The sequence below is a fragment of the Myxocyprinus asiaticus genome, chromosome 13 (genome assembly GCF_019703515.2).
Source record: "Myxocyprinus asiaticus isolate MX2 ecotype Aquarium Trade chromosome 13, UBuf_Myxa_2, whole genome shotgun sequence".
NCBI lineage: Eukaryota > Metazoa > Chordata > Actinopteri > Cypriniformes > Catostomidae > Myxocyprinus > Myxocyprinus asiaticus.
In genome coordinates, this window is record NC_059356.1 from 30483335 (window position 1) to 30511302 (window position 27968).

The following is a 27968-nucleotide window of genomic DNA, read 5'->3' on the forward strand; positions in this document are numbered from 1 at the left end:
AATTATTATTATTATTATTATTATAACAATAATAATAATAATAATAATAGACTCATTTTAGCCTATTTTTAAGATTTACTTATTTCAATTTCATAACAAAATTCCAATTTAAAATGAACAGTGTAATGTTTAACAAAATTAAATTAAAACTTAAAATATTTAGATTTTTATTTATTTTATTAAACATTGCTCAATTTAATTTGATGGAATTTTGCTTTGAAATTGAAATGTGTAAATCTTAAAATTATTTTTGAGTGTAATAATAAAAATGATGATGATTATGATGACGACGATGATGATGATAATAAAAATAATATGTCGACAATTTTCTATATTAAACATACAATATTATTATATTGCATACATTTAAGTAATAGTTTACTTTCATACGCATATTATTCCTTTATTCAAATACAACAAAGCCCATGTTTAGTTCAAGAGAAACCGGCATTTCAAGTGGTTTTTAAAACCACATATTTCAAGTGTAAAATCGATCACTAATACATCGATTCACCAGACCAGTCCATTTTCTCAATCTAAGATCAGACCAGATTGTCGATAGCCGATCGGGAGGTTTGTTGTAATTACGGTTTACATTCACGTTTATGTGAAGCTTTCAAAATACAGCTAAACAGCGACTGGTATAAAGATCATAGTGGGGACTGCATCAGTCCATTTTATTCTCGTTAAAAGTCAGTTCTGGTAGTACTTGCAGGTAAGAAACATGAGCTAAATTAGCATTTTAGGATAACCGCTAACTAACATGAAAGCTTATGTTCACATTTGCTACATACATTCATAGCGAAACATAAGAATACATTTTTTATTTTTGTTATATATATATATATATATATATATATATATATATATATATATATATATATATGTATGTATGAGGCGTTTGTTGTCAAGCTTCTTGACACGGATTGCATAATTTTATCAATTTTCGTTTATTGCCATGAAAAATGCTGTATAGGTTGGCTGCTCACTTGATTAATGTAATCGTAGTATGGTACTTCTTCCCCTTTTATTATAGATACACACAAATGAGTAGTATTTTGTATTTCTATTGATCAACACTATAATTAATTAAGTATAATCAGTAAGAAAGTATTCATATATGTTAAACGAGAGAAAAAGTTACTCTACTATCATTCCTGAAAGCATATGGTCAGGAATGTATTGTGTGTGTGTGTGTGTGTGTGTGAGGGGGGGGTGTGGACTGTGCTGTGCTGTGCTGTGCTCACATCTGGAAACAATAAAATTGGGCCTCTCGCTATATTCATGAAAAAACAGACTGGAGCCAAAGGCAAAGTGGAGAAATAGCAAAATGAAGAAAGTTGAGAAGACAATAGTGGCAGTGAGCCCAGAAGGTATAAAATGTATATGAAAATGTATCCCCAGCTAGGGGGTCAGACTGTTTTGAAACATAAAAAAAGAGCATGTAGAGAGTAAATCTGCAGTTGCTCTGCAGACCAACTCAGATTTTTATTATTTTAATAAAGTCTTATCTTATGGCATCAAAACCCAAGACTTTGAGAGTGATTCTTTACATAAGAGGCAAAAGTTCCATGACAGTAGTTTCTTCAATAACGTTAGCATGAAAAGTCACAAAGCACATTTAGGAAAAGTGCACTAAATGCACACCACCCTCTGTTTTATATTGAAAGTACAGAATTATGTCTGTCTTGGCTCTAGACCCATGGTGACCCATATGGACCCCACATCTAAGTCTGGGTTGAATCAGGTGTCAGATGTGGTGTTCGTCATAGAGGGAACTGCAAACCTTGGTCCATATTTTGAATCACTTCGGAAGAATTACATACTACCAACAATAGAGTAAGAGTCATCACCTTTTTTCATTTATGCTGTCAGATAATTTGACAAATGTTTGACTTCTATAATCTGACCTACTCTGTATGACGACAGATATTTTAATGGAGGACCACCTGCCGAAACAGATTTTGGAGGAGATGTGAGTTTAATGTCCTGATACATTTACGCATTCATATATTACAGTTGATGACAGATGATAAACGATAGATTTGTTTCCCTATTTTAGTATGGTGGTACCCAGTATGGACTGGTGGTCTTCAACACAGTGGATTGTGCTCCAGAATCTTACGTCCAGTGCCATGCTCCAACCAGCTCAGCTTTTGAGTTTGTCTCCTGGATTGACAGCATTCAGTAAGGGCTTCATATATTCCATTATATTTCTGTCTCCATGCCACATGCAGTGTAGATACCTAGCTGCTCTATCTGGGGCATAACAAACATGTTAGAGGTAGCCTATGCCTTTGCATGATTTAATGAGCTGCATAGCTTCTTGTCTTTGTCATAAATGCTGAGAACTGCAGTTTTCACATTTGTGTTTTTTGCACAGATTCATGGGAGGCGGAGCAGAGAGCTGCAGTCTCATAGCTGAGGGTCTTTCTGTGGCCCTGCAGCTGTTTGATGACTTTAAAAAAATGAGGGAGCAAATGTGAGTGCAATGTTTAAGAACCCCAACCCATGTTCTTAAATGTAGTTCTAAGCAAACTAAAACCATTTCTGAGTTTTTGCAGTTATTATATACTATACTGTGATTGTTTCTCTGTCCAGTGGTCAGACTCACAAGGTTTGTGTATTGCTGTGTAACTCTCCTCCATACTTACTGCCAGCTGTGGAGAGTGTCAGCTACACTGGCTGCACTGCAGACAGCCTGGTCCAGATCATACGTGACGTGAGTATGCACTGATCGACCTGTATTTAATCATTTCATGTGCTGTTTTTGGCAGTACTTGACCTTATGTAATGTGATGAATATTTTTTGTACTGATCACGCTGGTTGAAGTTCTGATGTACTTTCATAGTCAATGCCATGCATGGTGTGTGATATTATATTTATACTGGGCTCTTTTGCCAAAAAACTTGTACTTTTTACATGCTGAAGCTGTGGAAGCTTGCTTGCACTATCCTGGTGTAATATCTACTGTAGCTTTTTCCATACATTGTGGCACATCATTGCTTTCACTTTGGCTTTTGGCATGCTAACCCCTGTAAATTAGTCTTGACTGCTATGTATTTTTCATGACAAGTTGAAGTTGTACTTTTCAAAGGCAATACGCTTGCTGTATACCTAAAAACAATATTAAAAACAGCTGGTGTGTCACTCAGTACGGTGAATACAGGTAAAGAGGTACACTTTCTAATATTTTGTCATTATCATTGCATTAAAAATGTTTTTAAAAGGCTAAATCAATGTCATCCCATTTTAGTTTAGGGTGAAAGAATAAACACAATGATAGATGATTGAGCTTAAAGAAACATTTCACCCATATTTGAAAATTCTCATCATTCACTCACCCTCATGCCATTCCAGATGTGTATGACTTTCTTTCTTCTGCTGAACACAAACGAAGATTTTTAGAAGAATATCTCAGCTCTGTAGGTCCATACAATGCAAGTGAATGGGAACAAAGATTTTGAAGCTTAAAAAAAGCACATAAAGGCAGCATAAAGGTAATCCATACGACTCCAGTGGTTAAATCAAAATCTTCAGAAGCGATATGATAGGTGTGGGTGAGAAACAGATCAATATAAAAATCCTTGTTTACTGTAAATATCCACTTTCACATTCTTCTTCTTTTGTGTTAGGTGATTTGCATTCTTAGTGCAAGGGAGGAGAATTTATAGTAAAAAAGACTTAAATATTGATCTGTTTCTCACCCACACCTATCATATCGCTTCTGAAGACTAGATTTTAAACACTGGAGTCTTATGGATTACTTTTGTGCTGCCTTTATGTGCTTTTTGGAGCTTCAAAATTTTGCTACCCATTCACTTGCATTGTGAGGACCTTCAGAGCTGAAATATTCTTCTAAAAATCTTTGTTTGTGTTCAGCAGAAGAAAGAAAGTCCTACACATCTGGGATGGCATGAGGGTGAGTAAATGATGAGAGAATTTAAATTTTTGGGTGAACTATTCCTTCAAGTGTCCCACTTTACCTGTATTCCCCTATTTGCAATGCCTCTAAAAGTAGCCCTTTCACTGGTTCATCTCATACAGTAGATATTGAAATTGCAATGAGGATTATTGTAAATATGATTAGGATTATTGTTCTTTTTTTTTTCTTTTTTTTTTTTTTTGCTGTAGCGGGGGATCCATTTTTCTGTAATTGCCCCACGGAAACTTCCAGCACTTCGATCTCTTTTTGAAAGAGCATCATCAATAGCAGGGGCACCAGATTCTGCACACCCAGACTACAGCCAAGACCCTTTTCACATGGTGTTGGTCAGGGGCATTGCACTTCCTGGTAAGAAAGACATTAAACATGTCTTGATTTCTTTTTATATGAATGTGCTATAAATATATCTCTAAACCGGGGTTTGTCAGCAGGTAGACAGACCTCTTTTTGCACATGGGAGAAATTTAGATTTTTGATCGCATTATCAGATTTGCTCTACCTATGTTTCCTCTGTGTGTGTCCAGTCGCTCCTGGAGGAGGTTCTGCGGTCTCCCTTGCACCTGTTGTACCACCTCAGTCTCTGCCTGTGGCCCAGCCTCCTCTGGGCACTGCAGCCCAAGCAACTCCTCCGATGAGCACAGCCCATCAATACCCGGTATGTACATGCTGATGGAATTAAATCTAATTACCTAACTTCAGGGAAACTACAGTATATATAAAGCATAAATGTAACATCGTTATATTAGTGAAATCTTGAGATTTTTACATCTTCGATATCCGTTCTCGTCACATTAAAACGTATAAATAAACATAAATATATATTGCGGTTGTTATGGCTGGTGTGCTCGTGGTCATGTCGGGAAGATACTTGTATTCAGGCCAAGGTTCAAAATTAGAGCTTGTCATGTGCCAAATCCACCTAAAATGTTACTTCGATTATTTTTTTAGAACTTGCAACATAGTAACGATACTCATTAAAGTGACGTGTGTGATTCAAGTCAATACAAATGGCCTACTTAAGAAAAGCTCAGCGATCATCACACGTCTTCTAACAACTTTTACCACAGAAGTATAATACAGATTTAATGGAGAGTAAGAAGTACTGAATAAGGGTTCATTCACTTGCTATTGACAGGTGATGTAAAAAGTTAATTTTGGACCCTGTCTGTACAGAGATAAGAGTGATCAGAGTGCTTTCCTCAATAAGAGGCCAATTTGGTCTGCTCATTCTAAACCTTTCTGTGCCTTATTGGAGGCACATTATTGTAATCTTCAGCATATGGAGCCTCGTTGTAATTCTTAAGATTAAGACAAACTAGAGTTATAATCTCCTTGGACTAGATCTAATCGTTAGAGGAGATGTGCACTAATGCATTTGTTCAGTGAGAGGATCTGGCTTCAAACAAGGATTTGCACACTAATGATGAGACTACATGACTGTTCTCCTTCTGTTGCACACACACAAATGCTCTCACTCTCTCTCTCTATCCCATAGAATAACCCCTCTCTAAATGCAGCCCATAGTGCAGCAATGAAGGTACTAGATGCTGCCAATCAGCAGAAGAGATGTGAGTCAAGTTGTATCCCTGGCAGCTTCTTGTTTTTCGCCTTCATCCATTTCCCACATCTGCAGCACACCATTTGCAGAGCACCATTTTCTTGTATTTCCTAGTCCCACAAATGCCAACCCCCCCCTTCAGCCAATCTCCAGTTCTTCCATCAGGAGGTAAACCCAGCCTGTCTACAGTTACCACAGTGTCACCGCCAGTCTTAACACAGCAACAAGGTCCAAGCCAGCAGCCACAGCAGCCCCCGCAAGTCCAGCCACCTGGCCCACCCGCACCCATTCAGCAACCACCTCAAGCTCCTCAACAGCAGCCCACAGCCAATCAGCAGACACCACCACCATCTCAGCCTGGCATGGTCAGATTTGGAAAATGTTTTTCTGTTATCAACTTCTTTTGACTCTTTTCACTCTCATAACTCTCTTGCACTTTCAATGTACTCTTATTTTTCAGCCTGCTGTTTCGACACCTCAGGCTGGAGCACAGCAAGGGGTTGCCAACAAAATTGTGGCTTGGAGCGGAGTTCTGGAATGGCAGGAGGTGAGAAACTTAAACAAGTGCTTTATTCAAAAACTGCAATGTCATTGCAATATTTGTACACTTAAAGGGATAGTTCACCCAAAAATGCAAATTTTTTCATCATTTACTCACCCTCATGCCATCCCAGATGTGTATGACTTTCTTTCTTCTGCTGAACACAAATTAAGATTTTTTGAAGAATATTTCAGCTCTGTAGGGCCATACAATGCAGGTGAATAAGTGTCAAAATTTTGAAGCACCAAAATCCACATAAGGGCAACATAGAAGTAATCCTTACGATTCCAGTGTTATAATCCATATCTTCTGAAGTGATATGATAGGTGTGGGTGAGAAACAGATCAATATTTAAATCCTTTTTTTGTTTTTTTTTTCACACTGCTCAGTCAATCTCCACTTCAGTTTCACTTTCCCATTCTTCTTCTGTTTTTGATGATTTACAGTCTTAATGCATATCGCCCCCTACTGGACTCTCCTCTCAGAGAGGAGAATTTATGATTAAAAATGACCTAAATATTGATCTGTTTCTCACCCACACCTATCATATTGTGTCTGAACACATGGATTTACCCATATGGATTACATTTATGATCCCTTTATGTGGATTTCAGAGCTTCAAAATTTTGGCACCCATTCACTTCCATTGTTAAAACCTACATAGCTGAAATGTTCTTTTAAAAATCTTAATTTGTGTTCTGCAGAAAAAAGAATGTCATACACATCTGGGATGCCAGGAGGGTGAGTAAATCATGAGAGAATTTTCATTTTTGGGTGAACTATCCCTTTAATTGTGATTGGCGTTTATCATAAAATCCAGGTTCTGTTGCCTTGCTACAGGAAAATTAACCATGGATATCTCAATTTCTCTAAGACTTTACCCACTGAAAGGGATAGTTTACCCAGAAATGTAATGTTTTACGTCATTTCCTCACCCTCATGTTGTTCCAAACCTGTATGACTTTGTTCTGAGGAACACAAAAGCAGATGCCAGGCAGAATGACAGCATGAGTCACCATTAATTTTTGTTGCATTTTTTTTAATACAATGAAAGTGAATGGTGACTGAGGCTAACATTATGCCTAACGCCTCCTTTGGTGTTCCATAAAAGAGAGAATGTTGTTTCAAAGCTGAATGCATCAGGTTGCATGAGGTCTTGAGTATCTGATTTTCAGTTATGGGTGAACCATCGCTTTAACATTGTTGATCCAGAAATTTTGTTCTCTAGGCACATGAAAAAGACATGATTGACTGGCAGCAACGAATCGTTTACAGCTCGTTCAGTTTTATTGATGTATTGTTTAGTGATCTGTTTGACCCGTGGGTATTGTGCCTGGGGTACCATTTGCAGAGACTGTAATGGGATCGATGACACTTCTTGATTTCTGTGTGATTTATGGGAGGGTCCTTCTCTTCATATTAATGCAGCTCTATTGATACTCTACAATGACCAGGAGATCATCTCAGCTGACGTCTGTTTGGGAATACACACTCCCAAACACACAATTAACTATTGCAATGTTTTTTTGTTTTTTTTTAACACAAATGATCAGGAAACAAACACACACACTGTGGTCATCATCACCATCTGTTCAATAACATGCCAGCAGACGAATATGCGTTTATCAAGCACAGCGGCACACTCCATTGCTGAGGCTTGTCATGGAGTCACCATCTGGATGATGAGTTCACACGGCTCATTGCACTCCATTCTCAAACAAAAACACTGCCAAGCTGCAGTGTGTAAATTCAATCAATAGCAATTCTGTGCCACAACTCCGTCGATCTGCAGATGAGCCCTATGTTTTCCCAACATTCCATCCTCTTTCTGCAATATCATGTCAATTCAAGAGCTCTGGCACAAAATCTGCACAAATGTACCAGGCCTGGCTGATTTGCCATTGATGTGGAGAAGGTGGTGGGCAGCGGTCCATTTGCTCGTAGGTTGTAATGTTGTGATTGATATAAAAATGTTGCAACTGTCCTCTTGTCAGGCCGATCTCTTATGTTGTCGAAGCTGCACACACAGGTTGTATATTACACCGAGACCTGCCTCCAGCCTCACCATCCATCTCTGCCAGCAAGGTCTTTTTTTTACTCTGTATGTTAACCTCTTCATCTTATTCTGCCTCTTGTTTTCCCTCCCCCTGTCTCCTCTCCCTCTCTCTCCATCAATCACCGCAGAAGCCCAAGGCTTCCTCCATGGACTCCAACACCAAACTGACACGTTCCCTGCCCTGCCAGGTCCAAGTCAGCCAAGGGGAGAATCTGTGAGTGACTCCCATTTTGGTGCAGATTTGCATAATGTAGAACACATGTTAGAGAGCATGAGTTGTGATTTCTCTTGTGTCTTTTTTGTTGTTGCAGAAATACAGACCAGTGGCCACAGAAACTAATCATGCAGCTCATCCCTCAGCAGCTCCTGGTAAATGTGAACCTTGTATTTCCCCTCAGGATGAATTAATTACTGTGCTTCCTCCTCGTCTTACTCATTTGTCTTCCTCCTCCTCTTCTCTTCTTTTCCTTCTTCTACATCTTTTTCTTCCTTTCATCTTCCTCATCATCTTCTTTTTCTTCCTCTTCCTGTTTTCCTTTTTCAACCTCTTTTCTTTTTCTTCATCCTCTTCTTCCTTTTCCTCTTCTTTTCTTCGTCCTCTGTTCTACCTGTTTTTTCTTCCTCTTCTTCCCCCTTTTTCTTCTTAGTACCCCTCTTCTTTTTCTTTCTCCTTGTCATCTTCCTCTTCTTTTTTCTTCCTCTGCTTCCATCTTTTCTTCTTTTTTTGTTCTCCTTTTTTTCCTCTTCTTCTGCTTCCAGCCATCATCCTTCTTCCTATTATTATTCTTCCACTTTTTTACTCACTTTTCTTCTTCCTCTTCCACTTTCCTGTTCTTCTTCTTCCTGTTCATCTTCCTCTTTTTTTCTTCTCCTCATCCTGCTTGTCTTTCTTCTACTTAATCATCTTGTTTTCTCCTTTTTCTTTTCTTTTTCTTCTACCTCTTCTTTTCACCTTCCTCTTCTTCCTCTTCTTGTTTTTCTTTTTCTACCTCTTTTTCTTTTCCCCTGTCCTTTTCCTCTTCCTCCACTTCTACCTCTTCTTTTTCTTCATCCTCTTCTTACTCCTTTTCTTTTTCTTGTACATGTTCTTCTTCCTTCCTCTTATTACCCTCTTCTTTTTCTTCTTCCTCTTTTTCCTTTTCCTTTTCATCTTCCTTTTCTTTTTCTTCCTCTTCTTGTTTTTCTTTTTTTTTACCTCTTCTTCTGCTTCTTCCTCTTCTTGTTCCTTTTCCTCTTCTTTTGCTTCTTCCTCATCTTCTGCCTCTTTTTCTTCCTCTTCTTTTTCTCTGTCCTTTTTTCTTTCTTTTCCTCTTCTTCTCCACTTCTTCCTGTTATTACCCCTCTTTTCATATTCATCCTATTTTTCTTCATCCTAATTTCTTCCTTTTCCTCTTATTCCGCTTTTTTCTTCTTCCTGTTTTCACTCCTTTTTTCTTCTTCCTCTTCCACTTTCCTATCCTTCTTCCTCTTCTTCCCCTCCTTAAGCATCTTGTTTTGTTCTTGCTTTTTATTTTCACAATTTAGCTTTCGTTAATTCAGCTGAATTTAGAAATTTGTGCTATAATACTTTATCTAAACAACTTCAAATCAAAGTTATGTAGTTAAAGTAAAATGAATTAATTGGATCTAATAAGATGAACATTTTCCATTGACACTGATAGAATGTCTGGCATTGAAACTGCCAGTGTTGATGTAATTTTAATATTTGTATACTGATTTGTGATTGGTTGTCTACTGAGATCCAGGTTTTGTGGTTTTCTCCTGGAAAGTAAACCATAACTGGGGACTCTTAACCAATTCCTCCCTCTGTCATCATTTTGGATTCCTTTTAAGCATTATTTTACCAAATATTTTAACACATTCCATGGCTGCCTTGCAAGCATTGGTATGACTTTCAGGGAATGCACATCCATTTTTAATTCTTGATTGAATGCCTATAACTCTTTCTTCCTCCCTCTTGTTATCTTTCTATAGACTACTCTTGGTCCTCTGTTCAGGAATTCACGTATGGTGCAATTTCTCTTCACTAATAAAGATGTGGAGTCTTTGAAGGGACTGTATCGCATCATGGCCAATGGATTTGTAAGTACTCTAACGTAACCTACTCCTGTAAGCTAAATCATGGTCAGTTCAGTGATCAGTATGCAGACATGAAGCAGCTCTTATAGTCCAGGTCATACGTCTTGACTCACCTTTTTATAGCAAATGATACAGAGGGCATTACACTGGTACGTCAGTGTCTCTTTAACCTTTACGCAAGTGTCTGTCTGTCACTTTGCAGAGAGAGTATGTGATTTTGTGTAATAAGGCTTTTTAGCCTCTTGGGGGAGTTCTTTATCTGCTGTTGAGTGTCAGTGCAACAAAATAAAACTGTTTTATATTTAACTATGAGAAAAAAGTCTTGCAAAAAAAATTACTATCAGCAAAGTCACATAGCTAGCACTCCTTGTGAAAACTAAAAGTCTCTGAAATGAACCTTTACCCTGGAGCTAGGTCCCTTGATGCAGAATAAGAGATCTGTCAGTAGTGAATCACCATTAGCAGGTTAAATTCAGTTTTAGACTAAATCGGTGTTTGGGAAACGGCAGCTTAGTTCATTTTAATGCTGTCCTCAAATATAATCATGAAGGCCCAGGCAGTTCTCCAGTCATTCTGGTTTGATGTGTGGATTGGCAAACATGATGTATATTGTGTTTGTGTGTAGGCTGGCTGTGTACACTTCCCCCACAGTGCTCCGTGTGAGGTGCGTGTGCTGATGCTGCTGTACTCATCTCGGAAGAGGATCTTCATGGGACTCATCCCTAACGACCAGAGTGGATTCGTCAACGGCATTCGGCAGGTCATCACCAACCACAAACAAGTGCAGCAACACCGCTCTGTGAGTTTCACAAACTTACACAAACAAATTCAATATTATTGACAAAAGTATGGAAAATATTCAAAATCAATATTTATCCAATGCTCTAAAATTCACCCTTGCCCAATCGAAATTCCACAGGCAGAATCAGGCATCTTAAAGTGAGGAATTTTGCCTGATGGAAAAGAAACTTTGTTATAGCAAGAGAACAAATACACACAAATTTGTGAATATAAAATCTGCATTATAAAATAGTGGATTCGGCTCAAGAACATGCACACGCACACAGTCATGTTTACAAACATGAGAACACACACAAACACCCAATGAATGAATGCACAAGCATGAATGCACAAACACACAAAATCATGTATACAAGCATGAATACAAACAAACACCTGCATGAGAACACAGAAATAGATGAATATGCAGGTAAACTCTACCATGATGACTTGTACCCAGTACAATAATGAAAACATATTCATATGCATAAATGTAACATGAAAATACATACAATGTCATTCAAAATTCCCCCATGTGAAAATTATTTTATTTGTTGGTTTGTTTTTTGATTGCAGTTTTTTTATTACAAATTATATTATGAGCATAACAATCAAGTGAAAAGTTGACATTGAAAAATGAACATTAATTTCTTAGCATTTTATTTCCCCCCTTTTGTTTTATTGACAGCAGGCACTTAAAGGAATATTCCGGGTTCAATACAAGTTAAGCTCAATCGACAGCATTTGTTTTCTGTAAGAAAGCAGAATTGAGGTTTCTGCACTTACAATGGAAGTGAATGGGACCATTTTTTGGAGGGTTTAAACTTATAATTTTTATAAAAGCACTTATATGAATTCTTCTGTTAAAACATGTATTTATTTATTTTTTATTTTTTCCTTTCTCTCCCAATTTGGAATGCCCAATTCCCAATGTGCTTTTAAGTCCTCGTGGTCGCGTAGTGATTCGCCTCAGTCCGGGTGGCGGAGGACGAATCCCGCGCATCTTATCACGTGGCTTGTTGAGCGCATTGCCATGGAGACATAGCGTGTGTGGAGGCTTCACGCCATCCACCGCGGCAACCACGCTCAACTCACCACGTGCCCCACCGAGAATGAACCACATTATAGCGAGTTTACCCCATGTGACTCTACCCTCCCTAGCAACCGGGCCAATTTGGTTGCATAGGAGACCTGGCTGGAGTCACTCAGCACGCCCTGGGATTCGAACAAGTGAGCTAGCGAACTCCAAGGGTGGTAGCCAGCATATTTTACCACTGAGCTACCCAGGCCCCAAAACATAATTTTTACAGTCGTTTTCGGATTTGTTCACATTACATAGTCATGGCAACGAAGTTGTAAAATTGGCTTTAACTTTACACAGAAAAGGTTAGTAAGTGATTTTATCACTATATCATGTTTACATATTGTTTACATCTTGTTGCTATACCTTTGAAAAAGTGAGTATTTTAATGTTCAAAAATGGGCCCCCATTCACTTCCATTGTATGTCTCTTGTTGTAACCCAGATTTTTGCTTTTTTTAAAGAAATGGAGGAACAAGTCAGAATTATTTTTTGTGGTGATCAACATTATGCCACAAATGCTGTTGATTGATCTTGACTTGTATTGAATGTAGAAAATTCCTTTAAGTTGGAATGGACTCCAAAAATTGGTGCAAAACCTGATGATCCATGTTATCCTAGCATGATTTGCCAATGTTCCAAAGAGCATCTTGTGTGCTTCAATGGAAGCAAGAAAATGTTACCTTGCCTACAATGGAGTTAACATGATAAATGTCATAAATTTGCTTCTTTGATTAGTGACCTAGAAATAGGGCAGATTCTTAATCCTTTTTTTTTTTTTTTTAAACCTACTACATCATTCTGTATTTAAAGTAGATTTTGAATCCTAGGTTTTCAATGTGGTCTGTACTGTAGGCGCAAATCATCGCCCAGTCTTTCTATCTATAAATCACTGCTTTTCCTGTACACAGATGAACAGTGCAGCTCAGATGCAACCCGGGCAGGTCCCACCCAATCAGAACTTCCTCAACAGACCGCCGGGTCCTATCCCTATTACGCACGGCAATGTGCAACAGCAGGTAAACCAGCACTGCTTCCCCTCTCCTGTCTCCCCTGCCCTGCTCTCAATCTTTCCCTCTTTGTCTCTCTTGCCCTTTGCACTGACCCTGTTTGTATTTCTCCTCTGCCTGTAATGGAATGTGCATGCTGTTCTAAACCTTCCTCATCTCCTCTTCTCCCTCTCTGTCCCTGTCTCTCTGTCTCAGTCTGTGGTGGTGGGCTTGCCCTCCGTCAGTCAGGTTACACTGATGGAGGACCATCAGAGACAAAACAACTTGGTGAGATTCACAAACACAATTACACACGCAGGATCATATTTCCTTTACATATTTCTCATTCCGTGTGAAATGCAGTGGGGTGCAAAAGTCGTGAAAATGCTTCTATTTCATATTCTTTTATAATTTAATGCAAATATTTTCATTATCAGCATAAAAATTTGAGCAAAAGCTTGAGGACTGAACATAAATGTTATGCCCTCCTTTTTCTTTAAAGACAGCATGCACTTGATCTGGCATGGACTCCAAAATGTATTTCCAACAGTCTGAGCTTTTATACAAAGGAGTTAACAATACAAGGTCAATACAAGGTTAACAAGGTCTTTTACATGAATTGTTGTGCTGATAATATATAACCCTAATTCTAAAAAAGTTGGGACTGTGTTAAAAATGCTAATAAAAACAAAAAGGAGTGATTTGTAAATTAGGTTCACCCTGTGCTATATTGAAAGCACTACAACAACACATCATTTGATGATTTACCTTGTGAATTTCATTGTTTTGTTTTTTTTATTGAAAATACCCAGTACAACGGAGTCGCGTGGCGCCATGCGGGGGTCGGACGTGTGAACGGCGAGCTCTGCGCACTTTGCTAGTTTTTAATTATTTTTGTGTCTTAAACCGGTGAGATTCGATACACCCTGCTACATAACTGTTCTAAGAAGTCAACAAAGAATTCAGAATCCTCATGCTCTGGAGATATTAAAGGACACTTACGTACTCAAGCTGATACCCCAGGGACTCAGTTTGGACGGTGCGGCGGGAGAAATTCAGCATCAACTTCCGAGTATGTCTGTGATGCTGACAAAGGTCGTGGCGGACTTGGAGGATCTTGCAGTAATACGTCGATCGATCACTGCGATGGAGACTAGACTGGTTGGTTACAAGAATCGGGGACGTCGAGAAACGGATCAATTATCTGGAGTCATCGGAGAGGGAGTTAGCTGCTAACCCGCTAGCGACCAAAGTAGATTTGGAATGCATTTGGGAAAAGTTGGAAGACTCATAATCAGCACAACAATGTCCGAATTGTTGGAATTCCTGAGCATGAGGAAGGCCGAGATATGGTGAAATTCCTAGATGAGCTCTTTCTGAGTCTGCTCGACATAACAGGCCATAAGCTGGAAATCGACGCGAGCTCACAGAGTCCCGGTTGGAGATCCGTGGAAGGAGACAGGCCTGATCAATTCTAGCCAAATTTCTGAGATCATCTGATAAAGATATATCGTGTTACATGAGGTGAGGAGTAAAGGAAGGTTTTCTCAGAAGATTTTCTTGTTCCCAGACTTTATGAATTCGACAAGAGAGAAACGTGATCGATTCAAGGAATGCAAGAAACTTTTACATCAACGGAAGGTAGTTTTGCACTGATGTTCCCGGCCAAATTCTGAATAGATACTAAGGATGGCCGCAAAATATTTACATGCCCACAACAAGCGATGTCTTTCATAAAATCAATGGACTGAGGAAGTCATGGTGTGTTTCTCACGTTCACTTCAACATTCACTTGACCGTCCGAGGAAATGGGGCGCCTGTTTTGTTTCTTTTTGTGCTGGTTGTGCCTAGCGGCTGGAGTTTGTTTTGTGGAATAACACTCATTCGGGACAGTTGTGGATGAATCTGCACGTGCCTTGTGTTTATGCCTCCTATTGGCTGGAGTTTGTTTTGTAGAGTATTTTTTGCAGGACATTGGAAGGATTAGGTCATCTGCTGCACTCTTGAACAGCCGGCTCACTGAACATTTGGACTGCCCGAGGAAACTGAACAGAATTGTATATTAAATTTTTTTGTGCTGGTTCCGCTAGGGGCTGGAGTTTGTTTTGTGGAGGAATACACCTTCGGGACAGTTTTGTGAATGAATCTACACTTTTTTGTGTTTATTTTGCCTATTGACTGGAGTTTGTTTTAAAGTTTATTTTCTGTTATATAATTCTGTCTCATACAATTTGTATAGAAACACCGGACTTGAGCAATCTGATGGCAGAGTTGGCGTGGGGACTCTCGTAGGCGTGCATGGACTGTTTGAGTTTAGAGGGATGGACGCACGCGGGGTTAATGCGCACATTTTTCTTTTTTCTGTTTGTTTCGTTCGGGGGGAAGTTTGGGGTTTGACTGTTGCACTAATGTTGGAATGTGGTCTTTATAATCTTGTTTTTGACACACAATCTATTTTTCCTAATATGTCAAAATGTCAAATGTTAATATGAGTGGATTGTCTTTCTCCACGTGGAATGTGAATGGGTTGGGGCACCCCATAAAAAGAAGGAAGGTTATTTCTTAAATGTACGAAATATTCTTTTCTTCAAGAAACGCATCTTTCCCCACAGGAAGCTGAAAAATTTGGGAAGATATGGGGTGGGCATGTTTTCTTTAGTGCTGGCTCAAGTTAGAGCAGGGGAGTCATTACATTGATAAGTAGACATCTACAATTCAAATGTCTCAAACAGATTAAAGATAAATTAGGAAGAGTCATTATTGTTTTGAAATTCAGGGGCAAAGGTTGATTTTGGCTAATATTTACACACCTAACACTGATGATCAGGGCTTTTTTATAGATCTTGAAGGGATGTTGCAAACCGCTGGCACCCCTCATGATACAATATTGGGAAGAGACTTTAATTTATTGATGGACTCGGTCCTTGATCATAGTGAAGCAAAAGTGTGTAAGCCCCCTAGAGCAACATTGATGCTTCTCAGGACGTGTAAAAATCATGGTCTTGCAGATATTTGGAGACTTTTGAACCCACCTGTAAGGACTATACATTTTTTTCATCAGTCCATAAGATATTTGTCTAAGTCCCTCATTTCATCTGTAGTTGATTGCTCAATTGGAAACATCTTAGTCTCAGATCACACCCTGGTGAGTTTAGAGGTGTTGCCACATATAGAGAAAAATAAATATTATAGTTGGCGCTTTAATGTATCCCTTTTGCAAAATCCTGATTTCCAACAAATGTTAAAGGCTGAAATCAATGTTTATATGGAGACCAACTGGTCCTCAGTATCCTCTGTGGGTGTGGCTTGCGAGGCACTTAAGGCGGTTTTTAAGGGTCGGATCATACAGTATGCCTCATTCATCAAAAAATCCAAAGCACGAGAACTCGTGGAGTTGGAAGGGAATATTAAAAGTGCTGAGGCAGAGCTGAAGTGCTGAATGTCGCCTGATGGCCTCAGAGAATTGACCCGATTGAAATACAGATATAATACTATTTTGTCACGGAAGGTGGAGTTTTGGCTATTCAGGGCAAGACAGTCATACTTTGAGTCGGGGGACAAAGCAGGGAAGATATATAAAGCAGAGAGAGTCTTTTTCTTTCATTCCCTCAGTGAAATCTGCTGGAGGTGAAATTTTTACCTTTGGCCATTGATATTAATAATGCTTTTAAAGAGGGGCCTTGGTAGCTCAGTGGTAAAATATGCTGGCTACCACCCCTGGAGGTCGCTAGTTCGCTAGTTCGAATCCCAGGGCGTGCTGAGTGACTCCAGCTAGGTCTCCTAAGCAACCAAATTGGCCCGGTTGCTAGGGAGGGTAGAGTCACATGGGGTAAACTCCTCGTGGTCGCTATAATGTGGTTTGTTCTCGGTGGGGCGCATGGTGAATTGAGCGTGGTTGCCGCGGTGGATGGCGTGAAGCCTCCACACGCGCTATGTCTCCGTGGCAACGTGCTCAACAAGCCACGTGAAACTGGGATTTGTCCTCCGCAACCCGGACTGAGGCGAATCACTATGCGACCACGAGGACTTAGAGCGCATTGGGAATTGGGCATTCCAAATTGGGAGAAAAAGGGGAAAAATTCTATCTTGATCTCTATAGTTCCACGTCTCCGTCTACTGATGAAAATATTAGAAACTTTGTGGAACCTTTAGAACTCCCTAAATTGACGACTAAGCAAAGAAATTATTTTGATTTGGAGGAGCTTGACGAGGTAATTAAGGCCCTGCCTACAGGGAAGGCTCCGGGGCCAGATGGCTTTGCCGCTGAATTTTTTAGATCTTATGCTACAGAACTGGCTCTACTTTTGCTAGAAGTTTATACAGAATCATTAAAGAATGGAAAGCTTCCGCCAACCATGACACAAGCCCAGATCAGTCTGATTCTTAAAAAGGACAAAGACCCAAGGCGAGTGTAAGAGTTACCATCCAATTTCCCTGATCCAGCTAGATGTTAAAATATTGTCAAAAATTTTGGCTAATCGATTAAGTAAAGTTATGACATCTCTTATACGTATAGATCAGGTGGGGTTTATTCGGGGCCGCAGCTCTTCTGATAACATTAGGCGTTTCATCAATATCATGTGGTCAGTGGTGAATGATCAGACTCCGGTCGCTGCCATCTCACTAGATGCCGAAAAGGCGTTTGATATGGTAGAATGGGATTATCTTTTTAAGATTTTGGAAATGTATGGGTTTGGGAGTACATTTATTGGATGGATTAAGTTGCTTTATAGACACCCGGTAGCAGTGGTACAAACAAATGGATTAATTTCAGATTATTTTACTCTGGATAGGGGCACCCGGCAGGGTTGCCACTTTCCCCATTATTGTTCTGTCTTGCCCTGGAACCATTAGCAGCTGTGATAAGAAAGGAGGATGATTTTCCAGGGGTGATGACAGGAGGTATGGCGCATAAGCTTCTGCTTTACGTAGATGATATTTTATTATTCGTCTCTGACCCTACTAGATCTATGTCTTGCCTCCACAGAATCATTAATTCCTTTTCTAAGTTCTCAGGATACAGAGTCAATTGTTCTAAATCTGAAGCTTTGTCTCTGACCGCCTTCCAGTGGCCCAAACCAGGCATTAAGTATTTGGGTATTTTATTCCCAGCAAATTTGTGTGATTTGGGGGGTTACTACACTCGGTGACCTATATGAGAGTAGTGTGTTGAGATCCTTTGAAAATTTGGTTCAACATTTTGGGATCCCCTGATCTCAGTTTTTTTTAGGTATCTACAGCTGCGCCACTTGCTCTGTACTATTTTTGGGAATATACCCATACACCCCCCTAAAACGCCAGATACTATGGGTGTGGTGATTACTGATTTTGGAAAAGGTCATGAGGCATCAGTGTATTACTCCCTGCTAATTCAGAGTCTGGGGGACGGAGCTTCAACTTCTCTCAAGAGATTATGGGAGAAAGATTTAAACTTGGAATTGGAGGAGGGAGAGTGGGCTAGGATTCTAAAAAACATCAAGTCTGCATCTAGAGATGGTCAACTCATTTCAGGAGTGGTGCTCGGAGATGGGAAGGGTGGCGGCCTTTGAAGAAGGGTCATTTAGAAGAATGGGGAAGTTTAACTTGTTCGTGGAGAAATGTGGTGGATATATGTCATTTATGGATGTGTGATTATTATTATTATATATTTTATTTGTTTATTTATTTATTTATTATTTTTTGTGTGTGTGTGTCTGAATCATTTACGACCACTGGGATGGTGTTGGGGGCCAGGGTGGGTTTGGGGATTGGGAGGGGGAAGGGTAATAGTGTGGGTTAATGTTGATTCTGTGTATATATGTTTTGTTTTTCTATGTTCAAATATGTGAATCAATAAAAATTGTTAATCTGAAAATACCCAGTACACTCATGTCAAATCAGATAATTGCTACACGCTCAAATATTGGGTCAGTCGAGTGTTTACCACTGTGAAACATTTCTTCTAATAACCCTTAGTTTGGGCACTAAAGACACAAGTTATTTAAGATTAGCAAGCGGAATTTCCCCCCATTCCTCCATTTTGTGGGTTTTCAGCTGCGCAATCGTACAGGGCCTTCACTGCCATATTTTGCGCTTCATAATGCACCACACATTCTCAATTGGAGACAGGTCAGGACTGCAGGAAGGACAGTCTAGCACCCGCACTCTCTGTTTACTCAGCCATGCACCTGTAATTTGGGCAGTATGTGGTTTGACATTGTCCTGCTGTAAAATCACTGCTGAATGTGCGTGATCTCCGATCTCTCTGATGTCACTGTCTTAAAAACCATAATTCGTCTGTGATGGACATCATGACATCAGCTCAGAAATACTTTGGTAAACCTTTGTCAATCAACACCATTTCAAATCGAAATCAAATCACTTTTATTGTCACACAACCATATACACAAGTGCAATAGTGTGTGAAATTCTTTGGTGCAGTTCCGAGCAACATAGTAGTCGTGACAATGATGGGACATATACCAATTTACAATAAACATCAGATTAACACAACACAATTTAAAATCTAATATACACATAATTACACACAACACAATATACAAATAATAACATACAATGTACAGTATACAATACACACAATATAGAATACACATTATACAGTAAAAAAGTATATATAGTATATATAAAATATACAGTAGGTTGTATTGTACTGTATTGATATTCAGGCTGTCGGTTGATAGTAAGTTGCCAGTGTGTTGTTAAGAGAGAATATAATATAATAATAATATAATTTATGACAGTCCGGTGTGAGATATAAGAGTTAGAGTAATAAAGTGCAGTGCTGATGTATTTTGATCGTGGGAGATCAAGAGTTCAAAAGTCTGATTGCTTGGGGGAAGAAGCTGTCATGAAGTCGGCTGGTGCGGGTCCCGCAGCATCAGGACCCGCACCAGCCGACTTCATGATAGCTTCTTTCCCCAAGCAATCAGACTTTTGCCGCTGCATCCACAGATGCAAGTTAAAGGGTTAGTTCACCCAAAAATGAAAATTCTCATAATTTACTCACCCTCATTCCATCCTAGATGTGTATGACTTTGTTCTGCTGAACACAAATGAAGATTTTTAGAAGAATATTTCAGCTCTGTAGGCCCATACAGTGCAAGTGAATGGGTGCCAACATTTTGAAGCTCTAAAATCCACATAAAGGAAGCATAACAGTAATCCATATGACTCCAGTGGTTAAATCCATATCTTCAGAAGTGATATGATAGGTGTGGGTGAGAAACAGATCAATATTATATATATTATTATAGAGCTAAAATATTCTTCTAGAAATCTTAATTTGTGTTCTGCAGAAGAAAGAAGGTCATGCACATCTGGGATGCCAGGAAGGTGAGTAAATCATGAGAGAATTAAAATTTTTGGGTGAACTATCCCTTTAAGGCTATTCAGTGCTGAGCAGAAGCCATACATCAACACTGTCCAGAAGCGCCACCGACTTCTCTGGGCTCAGTCTTGGTCTCATCTGAGAAGGAAAGCAGAATTATGCACATTATGAAGCGCAAAATACGGTAACGAAGGCCTAGTACAACTGCGCAGCTGAAGACCTAAATAATGGATGAATGGGGAAAATTCAGCTTGCTGAACATAACAAACTTGCCTTCAGTGCCCAAATGCTTAATAAGTGTTATTAGATTTAATGGGTATATTACACAGTAGTAAACACTTAACTGTCCTTAGCCTTTTTGGAGTGTAATGAGTGTATATTTTCCAGAAAGTAAATACATTCACAAGGCAAAACATCAAATAATGTGCTGTTGTAGTGCTTCAATAAAGCACAGGGTGAGTAGTATTTATAATTTTTTTTATAAATCATTACTTTTTGTTTTTATTAACATTTTCCATACTGTCCCAACTTTTTTGGAATATAAAAGTGTAAAGTAGAAGCATTTTCACTAGTGCAATTTTGCACCCAACAGTATGTAAAGGAATAACACCACACTGTTATAAAATATATATATTTAATTTGCAAAGAATTTCCCACAGGACTAGAAATCCAATTCTGACTCCTTTTTGAGCACAGGATCTTACTACTTGTTTTTCTGCTATTTCAGCACCATGTGTATTAAAGGGGACGTTTCATCAAATTGTTTTGCTTCCTCTTTTAACATAATAGGGTTCAATGTACTATGTAGACATACTATAACAATCCCAATGCGAAGCTTCCTCCTAAGTCAACCCATCTCATTTATGGAAACTTAGCAGAAAAACCTGTCATTCAGAATGTGAGATGGCATTGATGTCACAAACATGAGCACATTAACAAATGACCGCCCACATTAACATATCAACACCTGTTCAGTATTCAGGAACTTGGCAGGGGACTTGTTACTCATTGCACATGCAAAAAAGTTAGCCAAACATAGAAGTTATACACATATAGAAGTCTTAAAGACTTAAAGACTATGTGCATTAAGTCTGGTCCACTTGCGGCTTATTCTGGCCCAGAACCGTCCACTTACCTATGTTTGCCTGATGGACATTTAAAACAACCAACTGCTTTTAATTTCGTTTTTACTTGCCATGTAGGGGCAGGAAAATCTAAAATCCATGATATCTCAATAATAGACCAGGGTGGAAAAACACAATTAATTCAAACAACAGCACAGCAGTCTCAGTGAAAGGTTGTACAGAAAACACTGAAGAAATAATATCAAATAGAAGCAATAAGCAAAATCTGTGTAGATTCTATTATCATAATTTCCTTCCACCCAAAAGTAATAAATATTGATTATTTCACAGATTCAGAATACAAAGCAGAATATACAATTCTGCTTGTGGGTATCAAATGTACTAACAGCCTCAAAACGGAATCTTTTCCAATATGTGTGAATATCAGTCTGTGGGCATGCTTTTTGAGACTGAGACTAGACTAACTAAATTTTGGAGAAAGAAGCCTTGACTTGTGTTATGCTGTAAGTGGAATTCTGGGGAGGAAATTCTACAAAAGTATGTGTCCCCTATAACACCTTTAGCACTGTTACATTGCCTCAGCTTTCACTGCTCTCTCCTTCATTATGACATAACTCTCACACAGGAAAAGGCACTATGTAATACAATGTTTACAGTCTATTACATAAACTCATAATACAGTGTTGTGTATAGCAGTGCGTTCAGAGGCCATCATCATGTTTTTGGTTTCCATTAGCTGAGAGCTGCTGCAACAGGCAGTCAGCAACCACCGGTCACTGGTGCCCTGCCCAATCAGGTGGCACAAGGTCAAGCCCAGCCTCCTGGTGGCATGCTCCGACTTCAAAACCCAGGAGCAAATCCCCAACTCCGCAGCCTCCTCCTCAGCCAACAACAGCCTGTAAGTGTGTTTTGCTATTTACTTTAATGGCAACTCTTTTCTAATTCATCAAGTACTTTGACCAAAGCTTAAAACTGTGTTCTAATCTAATTTTTGTCCTAACCTGCTACAACCACAACAAGCGATGAGCGACAGGAGATTTTTTGGCATTTATTTATAGAGCAGTAGAATGTAGAACGGAAAGTAGGGTTCAAAGAGGGGGATCGGGACATGACCCAGGTCGGACTCAATCCTAGGTTCCCGTGAGCAAAGAGCTCTTATATGTCCTGAGCATCGGTGAAGCCCAGTGCGCCATATGACCGACAGGACATTTTGATGATCATTTAGCCCTGTCCACTCTAAAATGTCATTGTTTCGAAATCCTGCTGTACATAGCTGTATATTAAACATCAGATATGTTCTGATTAGCCATGGTTGTGTTGCATTGTGCAGCATTTGCACGTTCAGTGTTTATTAACAAATTGCTTGTCTTTGTAATTTTATTGCGTCACATCTGGTTAGAAGACTGTTTTAGAGCGGTTGACACCATCCCAGTGAAATCTCAATCTGAACTACTTCTGCCACTCATCATCTCTCTCTCTCATCTTTGTCTCTCTCTACAGCAGGGTGGAATGCAGGCAATGCACCCCATCCAACAGATGGTCCATCCAGCACCAGGAGGGGGCGCTCAGATGCAGCCTCAGTGGAGGCAGCCTCACCAAGGTAGTGTGTAATTTTACAGAACAGGATCATTTACTCAATTTAGTTTTATCACATCTCTAACCTTGTTAATAGTTTGGATATTTCATTTGCTATGTTTTGTAAAGCTATATAGTGGTTTTGTAACATCAATTGTAATAAGTTAAAGGGATTGTTCATTCAAAAAACAAAACAAAAACATCTGTCATCATTTACTCACCCTGAAGTTGTTCCAAACCCCTATGACTTTCTCTTTCTTCTGTGAAACACAAAAGGATATGTTTGGCATAATGTTAGCCTCTCCATTCATTTTCATATCATCTTTTTTCCATACAATGAAAGTGAATGGTGACTGAGGTTGTCATTCTGCCTAACATCTCCTTCTGTGTTCCGCAGAAGAGCATAAGAATTAAAGAACACAAGAACAATGCATAATTTGGTAGCCATTCACTTTTATTGTGTTGGGAAAAAAAGATGCAATGAAAGTTAATAGTGACTGAAGCTAACATTCTGCCAAACATGTTTCTTTCTAAAGAAAGTCAGTCATACAAGTGTGGAAACATATGAGGGTGTGTATGGTGACGAAATGTTCATTTTTGGGTGTATTATACTGTATTATCTCTCTTCATTCTTGCAGGTCCACTAATGATCCCTACAGGTCCACGAGGTCCAGTCACACAGAATCCTGGCATGCCACCAGTTTCCAGTGTCATGGAGGATGAAATTCTTATGGACCTTATCTAAGGACTGCTTTACCTATCTCTCTTTGCTTCAGAGGTTTCATTACAGAACATAGGGAGTCATCTTAGCTCTGTTCCTTTTACTTTTTGTTAGAAGCAGCAGGATCGGAGAAGAATAGAGGTATTTGTGTATGGATTGAGATGAGAGCTCTATTTTCATACTCAAGTATTCATCAGGACATTTACACACAAACACCCGTATCACTGAATCCTGTGAGCAGTTCTGTTACTTCGCTAAGGCTCACTCAGTCTATGGAAATGCAGGACTGAAGCATGTTAAAGTTTAAAAATCAGGCTCTGTTTCATCACTCTCGAATGATACGCCTCCTCTTCGCACCCCAAAAAGGTGAATCTATCAGGTTATTATTGTATTTTTATGAAAGTTTTACTTTCTATAGGTTTTACTTTTCTTAATTTGTTTTTTGACGTTTAAAATACGTTGTTTTCTGAAACTGAAATAAAGTTAATTTTGTAAAGCAATTTTTGCATTAGGTCTTCGGGCACTCATTTTAATATTGATGGACAGGTAAGGAGGCGGTCCTTAGCTGTTGTTTAAACAGATTTGAAATCAGAAGCGTTTACACTATAAGGCCTGTGTGGTAGAAAGTGTTCTCATTCCATGTTTTCGACCACTTTGCTACGTGGTTGAAACGGATAAATCTCAAAACATTTCGGACCCTGTTTACTTCTGTATTTAACATTGTCCACTTTCAAACAGATCACCCGAAACACTTCATAATACCTGGTGTAAACAGGGCCTCTGATTCTGTAATGCTCAGAGCAAGCATTTGTTGGTGTAAGCGTATGCTTGTGGGTGTGATAACCTGGTAGTGTTGTGTAAGTAGCCGACAAGTGACTGAAATAGACTGATTGATAGGTTGCAAAATGCTTGATTCTGCCAAATGGTGTCACAGTGTTAAAATTAACCACTCCAATATGTCATGGAACCATACAGTGGACTCCTGTGCCAAGTAGTCATACCAGATGGCAGCATTGGCCATGCTCTCCTTGGCATATCATGTAATCAGGCTGACCACAGAGACACAGTATGTACAAATATAATGCACAAACACACACACATGCATGTACAATGTTATATATATATATGCACATACCTTGCATCTTCACTGTCGCATGCGATATTTGCAAAGTATGCACCAGTTTAAAGTGCCATATATGCAAGCAAATACTATGACTGAACTGAACAAAGAACAAATGATTTTGACTTAGAGACACTTTGTTTAATAGACATCTTGTGTGCAAAGCAACCCTAACATTTTTAATGAATGAACATTACTGTCTTATAATGCTTATACTTTGAGCATCCTTAGGCATTAATTATGAAACGACGTGTGATTAATGCAAGACATACTACATTTCTGTCACATTAGGAATGCATGTTTTAAATCTATCATACGTCCAGTGATTGGCTCATTTCTTTATAATGCACCAGTCGGCGTAATAGGAACATGGGCACACAATCTGAGCTATTAACAGGCACTGAAATTCTGGAGAATTGCAAAACAGCCTCCAGTCACAGAGCAGCCAACCATTTTACCAATACCATGCACACACACATTTTATACGTACTCGTGTATTTTCACATAAGCACATGCAGACCACTTAGTACACAGACACACATTTTCACACAGACAGGAACTGATGTTAGTCCCTGTCACCTGGGAGATGGAGACGGAGACGGTTGCTAAGATACACTGACACTGGAATCTGATTCTAAGCTTTTTCTCCATCCCTTCCTCACACACAACGCATACACAGATAGAGGCTCTTCTGTCTCACAATGACGGCTGCTCATCCCTTTCGCTACCATCCAGGTCACGTCAAAAGCTGAACAACTGTGGGCTACACGCTCGTGCATTTTTTTCCCTCCGTCCCTCTTTTTTTAGTACTGTCTCTTTCTTGCTTGTTCCTTTTTCAAGAGAGCTCTATTTAGATACTCTTTAGGATACACAGACTGTTTGCACTTATCACAGTTTGATGTGTTGATGCACATTTTGTGTCTCGTTATTGTCTAAATAAAGCATCAGAGTAGCATAGCTGAAGCGCAGACAGTGATGACTGATGCCTCTTCTTCAGTAATATTAAGCGTAACTTGATGAGTCGGGCCATTCTGCTCACTCATGTGGAAGAGAGAGTATTGTTGCAGTTCCAGTGGCCGTATGGCTGCATTTAATCTTGCAACGTCTGCTCTATCGACATGGAGCTCAGGCCATGGGAATAAGTGGGTCACGGAGCCAACAAGGGTTTGTTTTAGGGGCTATTGCTTCAACTGACTTTTGTTTTAAATGTAAAACACTGTGGCAGAGGAATGGTTCAGGAGTCTTGTTTTACCCTTAGGTAAAACACTGGAGAAAAAACTGGTTACCAAATGGCACAGTTGCAGAAACTCAGGGCAGAGCTGCTTTCTGGCCTTAATGGGGGAGTGTATTGACTGATGGTCAATGTGCAGGTGCATTCTCTTGTTTATTTGTGCATGGTCCAAGTCTGTTTTGCACACAGCTAGAACATAGTCATTCTTGAGTATGACTGTTATCTAGGGCATAGTTTCCCAACCTGGGTATAGCCACGTCTATTTGATTTTAGTGGAACTGATTATGATTTTATTCATAGCCGCACTCAAATAACCGGCGCTAGAAACAGAGAAGAATATTCCTAAGATTACTTTGAAAGGACAGAGCACTCGACTGTGCATAAGACAAAAAGGAACATGGAAAAATTAAGTGTACCTTAACCTTAAGTGGTGGTCACACAACATTTTAAGCATGCAAAATTATACACTGCAACAGATATTATATGATTTAGCAGTTCTCAATCCTGGGACACTGCACAATTTGGATGTTTTCCTTTACTGACTGATCCTGACTAAACTGATTGAACTCATTAGCTATATTTAGTAGAATGATCCATGAACTCAACTGATAAAGGAGACATCCCAAATGTGCTGTGTTGGGGTACTCTAGCACCAAGATTGGGAAACACTGTTTTAGAAGGCTTTATCCATTCGACATGCAGAACACATCAGCGGCTGGGTTGGTGATTGAAGGTTTTGTTAAGGCTTTATGCCCTTTAGGGGGCATTTGAAGGGTTCATATTCTGACAGTGGAGATGTTTATTGGGCGTAATTGCCCTGCTGTGTGAAGCTGATACCTCTCTCTTATGTTATGCATCCAGGCACACTAAGGCAACTGAAGCTCAGCTTCATTGGTGAGGTGGGACAAAAGCTGTAGCACCATGCTGCTCCTCTCTCTGATCAAGGTCAGGCCAGGGGTAGCGTGAGTGAAATGTGAAGAGGAAAAAAGGACAAAGAAAGATGTAATGTATTTCTTTTCACAGCAAGACTAAGCCTGCTGCAAATCCTGACCTGAAACGGCACGGTGGCTGACACACTGCTAAGAACATGAAGCGCAACCGAGAGGCCTGATAGGAAATATTATTAAGCAATGGAATAGCCCACAAAGAGACTGCGCAGACTGCCAACACCAAAGCTTATCAAAACAGGTTCACTGAGGTGGCACTTTCATGGTGCTCATATGGGTCAACGGACTCAGGAAATACATTTTTGGAGTGTTTTCATTGGTTCACTCCACTTTTCTTTCTCGTCTCTCTATTGGTATTCTGGACTGTGATTCACAGGACCATGGTAACGTAAGCTGTTTACCACAACTGGAAGTATTTTAAATGTAGTGGGCTCCTACTGTTATGGAAAACATGGAAATATCATGGAATTTTCAAATTGTGATTTGCAGGCTTGGAAAAGTCTTGGAATGTAATAAAATTGAAAAAGCGAATATCCATGTTTCCTTTTAAGCTCAGCTTGAAAATATTACATTGCAAAGAAATCACTCTCTTTGCAGGTGCAATCTCTATAAAATGATTTACTTTTTCAGTGATCACGAATTACTAGAAATGGAAAAGTCATGGAAATTCTTTGTTCAAACGGGATGGGGACCCTGAGTGCTATTTTGGCCGTCAGTGATCATTTTTGTATGTTGGGTGTAATCTGATAACAAAATAATGACACTGTAATCTGAAAAAAGTAGTGTAATACATCACATTTTAAATTCTTGTAATCAGTTACTGACTTAGTTAAGTTGGTGACTTTTAAGTACTTGGGTTACACACATTTCTGAAACAATATTTTATGTAGAATAAAGTACCCTCACTCAAATGGATGTCTATTTTCGTTTTG

General features: G+C 39.3%; 1 protein-coding gene across 6 annotated transcripts; it reads left to right on the plus strand.

The window, feature by feature from the left end:
* Positions 1 to 547: 547 nt before the first annotated feature.
* Positions 548 to 27928, plus strand: LOC127449930 (mediator of RNA polymerase II transcription subunit 25-like). 6 transcript variants are annotated; one of them, XM_051713554.1, is made up of 21 exons: positions 548 to 715; positions 1297 to 1373; positions 1699 to 1839; positions 1930 to 1975; positions 2063 to 2187; positions 2384 to 2482; positions 2602 to 2722; positions 4136 to 4295; positions 4472 to 4602; positions 5443 to 5515; positions 5620 to 5870; positions 5966 to 6052; positions 8231 to 8316; positions 8414 to 8471; positions 10077 to 10184; positions 10807 to 10980; positions 12953 to 13060; positions 13247 to 13318; positions 22179 to 22340; positions 22943 to 23042; positions 23656 to 27928. In XM_051713554.1, exons 3-21 carry the CDS (start codon positions 1703 to 1705, stop codon positions 23760 to 23762), a joined length of 2205 nt encoding a protein of 734 aa, XP_051569514.1. In that variant the 5' UTR covers positions 548 to 715; positions 1297 to 1373; positions 1699 to 1702; the 3' UTR covers positions 23763 to 27928. The 6 variants fall into 6 exon arrangements, with proteins under 6 accessions (XP_051569514.1, XP_051569513.1, XP_051569516.1 ...); XM_051713553.1 differs by lacking the exon at positions 1297 to 1373; XM_051713556.1 differs by lacking the exon at positions 1297 to 1373 and having other exon boundaries at positions 22946 to 23042.
* The last annotated feature ends 40 nt before the right edge of the window (positions 27929 to 27968 follow it).